The sequence below is a fragment of the Chiloscyllium plagiosum genome, chromosome 27 (genome assembly GCF_004010195.1).
Source record: "Chiloscyllium plagiosum isolate BGI_BamShark_2017 chromosome 27, ASM401019v2, whole genome shotgun sequence".
Taxonomy (NCBI): domain Eukaryota; kingdom Metazoa; phylum Chordata; class Chondrichthyes; order Orectolobiformes; family Hemiscylliidae; genus Chiloscyllium; species Chiloscyllium plagiosum.
Window position 1 is genome coordinate 41726476 of NC_057736.1, and position 11049 is coordinate 41737524.

Sequence of the window (11049 nt, forward strand, 5' to 3'; positions counted from 1 at the left end):
AATGTAGTTTGTTTTTAAACTGTACTCTTGTGGTCATAGCCATCAACTACAAAAAAAGGCCTACTGCTACCAGGAACAATGAACAAAAATGTCAGGCTTGTGTGAAAATATTTTTTTCTTTTTTGAGGCCTCTCTTGAGATTTTCTTGAGAGCTCCTTTTTTGGGGAGCTGAATTCTCAAGCACTTTTACGAGGTGATGATGTCATGTATTTGTGTTGATATATGGGAAAATTGGAAATAGCATAGTTAGAAGAATTAATCAACATCCCTGACAGTGATTAACATTGAACTTAAAGTCACAACATGGAAGGAATTCATTCATTTCCTGGCTACCACAGTAATTAAATAGCTACAAGATAACAAGATAATAGCTACAAACTAAATGATGCATGCTAATACACACACAAAGCCATCACCCTAGGCACACCTTCCACTAACAGCTAATGGGTTTCCACTGACCTGTGATTGCAGGAGCAGCAGATCACCATTTCCTTCCATGCACTTTAAGGGAAAACTTTCCTCTGATCATCCATGACTAAATTTTCCCAGGTGATTTTGAATGTTGCATCATTGCTGGCAGTGCCCAGGAACAATCCGTTTTTTTGGAAAAAAAAGATTCCCTGTATTCAGAAACATAGGTCCCTATGGGCATGAGTTGTAAGCACATTCCATCTTGAATTCAATGTTCATGTGGGGCTGGCATTCTGAGAGGGTGTACAGTCCAAGAGGTGATGAAATGTCATGAGTCCTGGATGAGAGTCAGTTACATTTTGTGGCCCAAGTTGCACCTGACCTGGGAAAGGAAAGGTTCAGACAAAAAAGAAATCACTTAAAGTTAGAAGAAGTCAACAATTGTGCATAATAATAATAAATAATAACCAGCATCACAATGAGGAGCTGAAAGAATGTAGAACAGTCAATCAAGTTGCCATAGTCTTATCAGACCATAGGGCTGCTCTCTCATTACAGAGAGATGACTAGTGATATAACCTGAGGGCTGCCATACTGCAGGTGAAGGGAGAGATTGAGAAGGAGAGTCCTTTATGGTAACCCCAGCTGATGATGGGAATTCAACCACGCTGTTGGCATTACACTGCTTTGCAAAGTAATCATCCAGCCAACTGAACCCCATAGAACAGTGAGGCACGTGGACAGGCCGTGTGGCCCACTGTGTTTATGTTGACCTCCATGCCATTCTAAACTAATCCCATCTCCCTGCACAGGGCCTATGCCCTGCCTGTTCATGCATCTGTCTAGATGCCTGTCAAACATTGCGATCATTTCTGCTTCTACCACTGACGGTGCATTCCAGACTCTGTGTCATTTCCTTGCACACATCCTTTAAACTTTTCCCCTCTCACCTTAAACCCATGCCCCCATGTTTTAGACATTTCCACCTTGGGGGGAAAAAACTTCAACTATCCACCCTATCCATGCTTTTCATAATTTTATATATTTCTATCAGGTTGCCCCACAGCTTCCGATGCTCTAGCAAAAACCATCCAAGTTTGTCTTGTTTATAGCTAATACACTCCAATCCAGGCAACATCCTGGTAAACTCTTTTGCACCCTCTCCAAAGCCTCCATATGCTTCCTATTTTATGGCAACCAGAACTGCACACAGTACTCCATATGTGGCCTAACTAAAGTTTCACACAGCTGCAACAAGACATGACAACTTTTCTACTCAATGGTCCGATGAAGGTAAGCATGCCCTGTGCCACCTTTACCAGTATGTGTTGCTACTTGCACGGAGAACATCTGTTAAATATCAAAGTGCAGCCAAACTGCTCTTCAGAAATCCTGTGTTCTTCTGATTGCTGTTCAAGATTCAGATTAACTGAGCAATTTGATCCGACTGTTTTACAGCAAACCCAGAAAAGGCTGCCTTATACTTCATCACTGGGGTGTGTTTTGGCCTGGTGCTGACTCTCTGCCTGCTGGTAATCCGAATATCATGCCATACTCGCACAGCTGCTTCCCCGCCAGCCAAGAAAAAGGTCGAGGAAGGCAGCGAAGAGGAGGATGAGGAGGAAGATGAGGAGGAGGAGGAGGAGGAAGAGGAGGGAGACAGCGTGTTGCCCACGACGACTGACCTGACCCTGGCCAACCACACCCAGCCCCACACCAGCTCCAATGTGAACGTCTTCACTTCGGCCGAGGAACTGGAGCGCGCCCAGCTGCTGGAAGAGCGGGAGCGCATCATCCGTGAGATTTGGCGAAGTGGGCAGCCGGATATTCTGGGCAGTGGCTGCCATCAGTTTGAAATGGAGCTGATGCCCAATGGAGGTCAGAGAGAACACCGAACCTGGAGCCCGACCTCAGAGGGCAAGTACTAGGACGGGAAAGGAGAAATTAGCCTTTCTTTCAAGTGATGATAAAGAGAGAATCTTATCAATTAGCCATGAAAAGCACAGAACCAAAGATGAATAGATAAGAATTTGCACCAGATGGATGGAAATACCAGAAATCAGAAAGCACAAAGAAACAAAATAGAAGCAAAAGACTGCAATATAAAACTTTTTATTTAGTCTAGATTTGTGTTGGTACACCATTATTATGTTAAAGTTACACCTGTCCAATACAGTATATGGACCAGGTGATTCCTTTGATGGGGAAAGAAGCCAATCATTCACCCAGGAAAACTTAATCTGATCAGAAACATTCAGGTATTGACAACCCAACTCTTGTCAAAGAGGCAATGACACGATTACATGCCCTCTTAAATTTGTCGGATTTAACTGTTGCTATAAGAGTAGCCACTGAAACCAGGGAGCAAGTAACTCAACTCCCCAATTCCACTTAGACTGTGACCAAATCAAACTTTATATCCTGTAGTTTTTGTATATTCAAAACCAGTATTTTCTGGTGAGCTCGTGAATGCTTGATATTTTAAAGTGTCTAACTAATGCAACGATCTGGACCCATTTCCAGAGCCTCATTGCATATGGTGCTTGGACTCTTTCAGAAATGCACTAGTAGAAAAATGGTACTGGCATTACCCAGAATGGGACCAAGGTGTTACATGTTGCTTACCTGTATAGTCCAATGTGTTCAATGTTGACTTTTCAAACATATCTTGTCTGTATGGTCAGAGACATATCTGACAAATCTGTATGGACAGATTGTTACATGTGATTTGTTTAAACCAATGCATTGCATGTAAGTTGTTTTATGTGACTGAGAAGTACCTTATTGTTGTTTGTTTTAATAATGCAAAGGATATTTGTGACTGAGGCAAGCAGCTAGAATTGAAATTTTATAACAATGTAATACAGTTCTTACTCATAATATTGATAATATTGATAGTGAAAATAAATCCTATTCAAAACATTTAATGCCAAGCAGTTAATGTCTTATAAAAAATAAACAGACATCTCATCCCCTCCATATAAAAGACAGCTAATCCTTTAATAGCCTCTTTAAAATAAACCACAAACTCCGAATCCCCTGCAGAGATAGATTTTGAAACTCAACCAACCATTTGGAGTAAATAATAACAGCTGTTTGGGAAATCTCAACAAAGAACTTGATTGAAACTGCATATCTAGATGGTCCACTTTTTTTGTTAATGACACCAGGTGGTTTATCGATCAAAGTAGAAGTTTTGTTTTTAATTCTTACTGACCGATTCTATCTTTTTTTAAATGTTTGAAGGCCAAAAGATTTTTCTTTAAAAAACTTCAGATCCTGACATTTAAATGGACGGTATCCATCCTTCATGTCAACTCTATCAATGTGTGACTCCCACCCTGTGGATTAAGAACCTTGGGATGGATACTGATGGATAGCCTATAGATGGATTGTTCGAGTCTGGGAGGCAGAAGCAGTTTCAATGGTTATTTTCAAAAGGGAATGGGAAGAGCTGAAAGAGAAGAACTGGCTGCCTTTCTTTTGTAGTTCCATCCACTTCTAGAGAGAAGCATGTGGAGTGCACTGGTATACGTGAGGCCTTCTATTACTGCTGGGCATTGCAGGGGCTCCAATGACTTACCTCCGCCCACAACAACATTCCAATTCAAATTTTAAAATTTTATTAGAATATTTGATTTTCAGTGCCCATGAAGTGGCAGATTCTTTTTAATTTGGCTTAATTTGGTTTATTTTGTCTAATATAATTCTTGTCTTCATTGATCACAGCATTGACTTTAGGAGTTGGGACATCATGTTGCAGATGTACAGGACCTAGGTGAAGCTACTATTGAAATACTGGATATAGTTCTATTCGCCCTGTTATAGGATGGATATTATTAAATTGGAGAGGGTGAAGAAAAGGTTTACCAGGATGATGCTGAGACTGGAGGGTTTCAGTTATAAGGAGGCACTGGATAGGTTGGGACATTTTCCCCTGGAGTAAAGGAGACTGAAGGGTGACCTTATAGAGATTGATAAAATCATAAGGGGCACAAATAAGGTGAATAGCAAAGGTCTTTTCCTTATAATAGGGGAGTTCAAAACTAGAGGGCATAGATTTAAGGTGTGACAGAAAAGTTTTAAAAGTAACCTGAGGTACAACTTTTACATGCAGAATGTAGTCTATAGAATGAATAGATGGAATGAGCTGCCAGAGGAAGTATTGGAGGCTGGTACAATTGCAACATTTAAAAGGCATCTGGATGGATATATGAATAGGAAGGGTTTAGTGGTCCAAATGCAAGCCAACAGGACTAATTTAGTTTGGGAAACCTGGCTGGCATGGGTGAATTGGACAAAAGGGTCTGTTTCCACGCTGTATGAGCCTGACACCTGCAGGGCAGTGGGGACAAGTCAGGAATTTAGGTGCTTAATTCTTTCACCTTCTTCTGTAGCCTTCTCTGAGTCCATAAATCAATTTTTGAATAATCCCAGTCCAACCCACAGGGAGACCCAGCACTAAAGCTCTCTTAATTTGGCACTCAATTGCCAATCACAGAGAGCCATGGAGACTTGGAAACAGCAACCTGATTTGGAATGTAGTGCAGAGGATGATTTAGAAAACCTGCACTTTGCCTGTCCTGGGACTGCTTGATGGGACACCGCAAAGAAAAATATTAGTTTGATTTGTACCTCACCTGCTTGATACTGTAGCTTCCAAACTGGGATCCATGTTCTTCTCTAGCATTAATATCTCACCTTGATGACTATAAAACACTGTCTTTGTTTTATGTCCTTCTCTTTCCCATGTATTAATGTTGGTGGGCACCAGCAAGAGGCAGAAACTACACATGAATGCCTTAAACATCTTTCAACTGAGGGCCTATTAGTAAGCTGCCATGTTAGCCAATAAGCTGGTTGACTGGTCATAATTAAAATTCCATTGACAATATGCCACTGATGTGGGCCCTACATTTTACTTAGTGAAGCATCTGACTACGATAGACAGCAAAACTGTTTCAACCCTTTCAGCAAAGCTAACATAGTGGAATTTAAAATAGACTCTCGCACTAAAATAATTCTGCGAAGCAAAATGAGAAGGCTTCATTTGTCCTGGCCTGGCCCTTGATCAGGTGACTGTAGCTCTTTAGGAATTGTTTCCTTTAAAATATTGCATTGTAGCTACACTGCAGGACATTCATGTGAATTTGGGGTCAGTCCGTTACTGTCTCTGAGGTAATTGAACCCTGTGTGAATGAAGAATTTAAAACAGAGACTTGAGGATTTTCCCAGGAGTATGTCAATATTGTTCAAGCCCGCAGTGCGCCTTGTTGGAAGGGAAAGTGATGCATTGATTTAAATGGTGTGTGCTTCAAGTTCTAAACTAATAACTCTGTCATTGCAACTGTCACCATTGCTTTAGGTTATATTTTATTTTGCCTAATAAAAACTATAGTTGAATTAGTACTCATAATGGTTCTGCGTATATGTGGAGCTGCCAGATGTGATCAGGAGTCACTTGGGCCTCATGCAAGTCAGTATTTGCAAGATAGCCTGAAAATGCTGTCCAACCACCCCCTCCCCACCTCCAACGCTTCTAACCCCTCCAATAATCAATCCTACCCCCAAAGTGTTTAATAGACATGATGAGGAGATGGATGTAATGTGTGAGAAGTGTCAGGTGGCCTGCAGCAGAACTGGCTGCTAGATTGGTTAAGAGCTACAATCAAGCATGCTGGGAATTTTGGTCAATCTAGTTTAAACTCTGACCTCTGTTAAAACTGCAGTCAGGACATTTTGTGACCTGCAATTTTCTGTGTTGACAAAATAAGGCAAGAAGAAGGGTTAGTTTAATTAACTTCTGAGTCAGTTCCCTGCCTTTTGTCTGTCACACGAAGGAAGAATACCTGGGTAAAAGGGTTTAAGTACTCTTTTTCAGATACCACTCTGGAGTGTCAATGAGGCAAGCCATTGAGAGAGATGGAGATCTGTGTTCCTTTGTGAATACAGCATTTGAGAATGTGCTATTTTTCCACTTCTCAGTCTCAGAATCTCACACACATGAATGTTTCCAGTGACAGCATCTGGTTTTCTTGTGGGCAGATTGAAAAGTAAATTATTTCTTTTTTTTTAATCCAGAAGTGCTCTTACACAACTGAACCAGTTTTGTTTCTTTGCCCATCACTAAATCACCTGTGGTATTTTATTTTCCACTTATCAACCACCAGCAGTAAATCACCCGTTGTCCAATTTGATCAGTTTATGTTTGAAGGCTGTTGAGGCCAATACAAACCATTGAAGGTGAGGGAGAGGGGTAGAGACAGGATCATTTTCTTAGCATGTGGGATGCTGTTGAATCTTAAAGCAGGGCAAATTAGAGGAGAATGAAAATATTTTCTGAATCAACCTGTTCAGAGATGTCTTTACACACCTTTGGAACAAGTGGGACTTGAACCTAGTCCTCCTGACTCAGAGATCGGGACACTAACACTGTGTCACAACAGCCCCTATGTCATAGCTGCTTTTTTTCCTCCCCTGTTTTATGTTTGAAAGTGTTATTACATGCAACTGAATGACATTCCCACCACCAAGTCACCATGACTTTTTTTTTGGTTCTTAGCCACCACCCCAGTAATCACCCCATGCATCGTTGAGGTTGTTTAACAGTTTAGTTCACGAAATGCAGCCTCCGACCCTCACCACGTGACCATATTCTCCATCGTCACTCACCTCTGGTCTATGATGCTTAGAGATTCTGGGTTCCAGGTGGGTGAATTATCACCAGCAACCACCACCTCTCTGGTGGTGCTGTTGAGCAATGGCAGCCCCTGGCAGGTGAGATGCCCCTGTCCTTGGGGGTTGGAGGGGTCCTTCATTCTGTGGCCTCCGGCTGTCCTTTTAACTGCCTTATTGATATTTAAGAAGGCACTCCTTCCCTAAAAGGCACTCTCACTGGATCTCCAGGAGGTGGGCAAGAGTCTGGGATCCCCATAACTTGCATTAAGTTCTGCCAAGTCACATAGTGACACACAAATGGAGATTATGATACAGGCAGCTGCAGATAATCACACAAACACAGGTATGAGTGGACACAACAACATAGATATACAGCCATACAAACCCAGTATTCAAATCTAATTCATCTTGACTACTACAAAATGGAGGATCAGTATGTTCATTTCCAAGTATTACTTATTTCTTCTACTGGTTCCTCCCTCTGGGAAACAAATGTTCACACAGTTACAGATGTGCACAAACCCACACACGCGCGTGTACACACACAACACATTCACACACATACCAAGCTTCATATTCCAACAAACATTGCATACACACAAACACAAACACACTGTGAGAACATTCTTCTGCGTGTATGTTCAGATTTAAAAGGTTACATTCACATAAAAAGCTTGAACTACTCATAACTCTGGAGCCTTCAGTTTTAAATCCGAGATGGGATCTGTGCCAAATGGTTCCACATGTTAATTTGGAAAGAAAACGTTTTGCACTGTTAACACTTTCATTGCAGCTTGCCATGACTGTGGGAGACATTGGAGTTCTCAGATTTTTACAGAATGTTGTAAGTCAGATTCAACTCCACATCTGAAGGTTTACAGCAGTAGATGGAGGCCGTTTGACCCATTCAGTTTCTGTACTTAGAGTCACAGAGTAATAGAAACGTACAGCATGAATACGGACCGTTCAGTCCAACTCGTCCATGACAACCAGATATCCCAACCTAATCCAGTCCCACTTGCCAGCACTTGGCCCATATCCCTCCAAACCCTTCCTATTCATTTGCCCATCCAGGTGCCTTTTAAATGTTGCAATTGTACCAGCCTCCACCACTTCCTCTGGCAGCTCATTCCGTACACGTACCATCCTCTGCATGAAAATGTTGCCCCTTGGGTACCTTTTATATTTTTCCCCTCTCACCCAAAACCTATGCCCTCCAGTTCTGGATTCCCCCACCCCAGGGAAAAGACTATCTATCTATCCTATCCATGCCCCTCATGATTTTGTAAACCTCTATAAGATCACCCCTCAGCCTCCGATGCTCCAGGGAAAACAGGTCCAGCCTATTCAACCTCTCCCTATAGCTCAAATCCTCCAACCCTGGCAACATCCTGGTAAATCTTTTCTGAACCCTTTTAAGTTTCACAACATCCTTCCGATAGGAAGGAGACCAGAATTGCACACAACATTCCAAAAGTGGCCTAACCAATGTCCTGTACAGCCGCAACATGACCTCCCAACTCCTGTACTCATTACTCTGACCAATAAAGGAAAGCATACCAAACGCCTTCTTCACTATCCTATCTACCTATGACTCTACTTTGAAGGAGCTATGAACCTAACAAAAGTTACTATTTAATTCAAATAAATACATTCTAACTATGAGCAACTATAATCCATTGCGATATAGCTCGACTGAAACTCTAATCCTCCTATGAACTGCCCTGACACATGCACAACCAGACAAACTAAAAAACAACATTCGTGCCACACTCACGTCAAGCTCCAACAAAAGAGAATCTAACCACCATGACATTTGATGGTATTACTATCACTGAGTTCCCCCCACTATCAACAAACTGGGGTTACCTTTGACCAGAAACTCAACTGGACTCTCCTCATAAATTCAGAGGATACAAGAGCAGGCCAGAGGTTAGGAATACTGCAGTCAGTGACTCACCTCCTGACTCCACCATCTACAAGGCACAAGTCAGGAATGTGATGGAATACTCCATTTGCCTGGATGGGGGCAGCTCCAGTAACATTCAAGAAGCTTGACACCATCCAGGACAAAACATCCCACTCGATTGGCACTACATCCACAAACATCCACTCCCTCCAACACTGACATTCAGTAGCAGCAGTGTGTACTATCTCTAAGATGCACTGCAGAAGTTCACCAAAGATCTTTAGACAGCCCCTTCCAAATCCACGACCATTTCCATTTAGAAGGACAAGGGCAGCAGGTAAATGGGAACCCCAGAACCTGCAAGTTCCATTCTGAGCCACTCACCATCCTGCCTTGGAAATATATTTATTTCACAGTCAAATTTCTGCAGCTGCCTTCATAGCAACATTGACTATACCAAATGGACCACAGTGGTTCATGGAGCTATCTCACCACCACCTTAGTATTGGGTAATAATTGCTGAACCAACCAGTGACACCTCCATCCCATGAATGGGTTTTTTGAGACTGGCTGTTCCGTGCAGGTGAATGGACTGGGAAGGCAGATTTGTAATGAGAGAATCCTTTGAGCTTGTCAGGACTTGCTGCTCCTTGATCCTCCTCCTCCTCCAGGTGCTTTCACTTACTTTCAGGAGGCATCGGGCGTCTGGTTCACACTTGAGAAGTCTCTGGCCACAGTTGTGGTCTCCTTTTTAAAGAGGGACTTAGCAGTATTGGAAGTGGTTTACAGAAATTGCAATTAGCTGATTCCTTGGACAAAGGGGTTATCTAAGGTTCAACACTGGGGGAATAAAAAGTCTCTGGCCTATTGGTTAAGAGCTATCACTTAGGGCAACTGCTGTGGGGATGAAAATAAAGTGGTTTCTTCAGGTGGATTTTACTGCAAGGCCAATAGGGACAGCCCCTTGGCCATTTGGAAAGCTAATGGCTTCTCCCCAAACATTCACAACCCACAAGCTGTTCGGTGACCTGGGAGTCAATCACAAGCCAATCACAGGTAGAAAGCTTTTGTCATCGATAACTATGTAGCAGCCTCCTGGCTGCTGAAACACAGATAGATTGCTAACTTGGCCAAACAGCAAGGGATGTTGGGTATGTTGGCAAGTAGAACTCTGAAGTCACAAAACTCACACACCAGACACAGTGCAAACACGGCAGCCAGATGCTAATGACATCAGCATAATGAAAAGGGCAACTCTTATCCTGGACAGATGTATCCATAACAATTTATCCACTAAACAAAAGACAGCTCAGACAGAAAGGCACCAGGTCCTGCTCCACAAAGAAACTGACAGTAACATGCCATCTAAATGGTTGACTCGGTTTCAAACTATTAATTATATCTCCCTAATTGACCACAATGATAGAAAGTCTCAGAAAATGATCTTAAAAGGTATAAAGACGGTTTTTGCAGACCACTCTCTTGGAATCTTCTGAGGCTTTTCCAAGGACACCAGGATAGCATAAGGCAGAGACTAGCTGACCATCCAGAGAGAGATAGAAAGAGAGGAAGAAAGCAGTTTCACAGACCCAGACGCAGATCCAGAGAGAGAACAACTGTGTAAATCTACAAAAGACACGGGAAGTATTGTAACCTTAAGGGGCCAATAGGATTAGGGACAGTAGGTTTAGTAATAAAGGTTATTGTAACTTTGTTACTAATAAAGTTGGGACTGCTTTGCATTGATACTGGCGTGTACTTAAACAAGCAGCTGTGTAAACAGCATTTGCAATGAGGTTCGGGTAACTTTAGTTTGAAAGGTACAGCAGTCTTTCAATAAATTCTGGCTTTTGAAATGTTCCTTGTTCCACTTCAGTCCACAATCATGAGTACAGAAAACTAACAAGTCTTCACACTATTGAATTTTGTTTCCACTGCTCCCTCAGGGAATGCATTCCAGATCCCAACAAGTTGCTGCCAGTCAGGCTGTGATTCTTTAGGTCACGGTTCCTGGCATGAATTTTGATCAACATTCTCCAGAAATAATGTTG

At 42.2% G+C, this 11049-nt stretch overlaps 1 protein-coding gene across 3 annotated transcripts in view; it reads left to right on the plus strand.

The window, feature by feature from the left end:
- Nucleotides 1-3333, plus strand: part of eva1ba (eva-1 homolog Ba (C. elegans)) — a 76531-nt gene extending 73198 nt beyond the window's left edge. For all 3 annotated transcript variants that reach the window (XM_043717910.1, XM_043717911.1, XM_043717912.1), the window contains one exon: nucleotides 1870-3333. In XM_043717910.1, the coding sequence (XP_043573845.1) occupies nucleotides 1870-2339 (470 nt within the window). In that variant the 3' untranslated portion in view covers nucleotides 2340-3333. The remainder of the gene's footprint in view (nucleotides 1-1869) is intronic.
- The last annotated feature ends 7716 nt before the right edge of the window (nucleotides 3334-11049 follow it).